General features: G+C 37.1%; 1 protein-coding gene across 1 annotated transcript in view; it reads right to left on the minus strand.

Annotated features, from left to right (window-relative positions):
- The window catches only part of LOC107577571 (cytosolic sulfotransferase 3-like), a gene marked incomplete at its 3' end in the record, with an annotated part of 6,267 nt that extends 5,960 nt beyond the window's left edge, over window positions 1-307 (minus strand). The window contains exon 1 of the mRNA XM_016263631.1: window positions 119-307. Within this exon, the coding sequence (XP_016119117.1) occupies window positions 119-142 (24 nt within the window). The remainder of the gene's footprint in view (window positions 1-118) is intronic.
- Window positions 308-340: the final 33 nt, after the last annotated feature.

Consider the following 340-nt stretch of genomic DNA (forward strand, 5'->3'; position numbering starts at 1 on the left):
ATTTATAACATGCTAATTCCCGTTCCCAATTCCCAAACCCAAGCGTGAAAGAAACTGTTTTTGATTTATTAATGTGGTTTTCCTTAAAATACTTAAATATTTAATATATTTTACTCACTGATGATGAGTCAGGGATTTCCATTATGCTGATTCATTAACAACCGTTTTCTTTATCTTTTTCCCCCCTTATTTTTCTGCTTGATCAAATGTTTCTTGTAGCTTCTTCCTTGTTAAACTGCATTCCATAGCACCGTGGAATGCTCATGTCTTCAGATCACAGTTTATCTTATTCTTCTTCACTCTTCCCCTGCCCATCCCTCCCTCCCTCCCTCCCTCTCTT

This window comes from Sinocyclocheilus grahami, unplaced genomic scaffold (genome assembly GCF_001515645.1).
Source record: "Sinocyclocheilus grahami isolate Dianchi unplaced genomic scaffold, SAMN03320097.WGS_v1.1 scaffold6407.1, whole genome shotgun sequence".
NCBI lineage: Eukaryota > Metazoa > Chordata > Actinopteri > Cypriniformes > Cyprinidae > Sinocyclocheilus > Sinocyclocheilus grahami.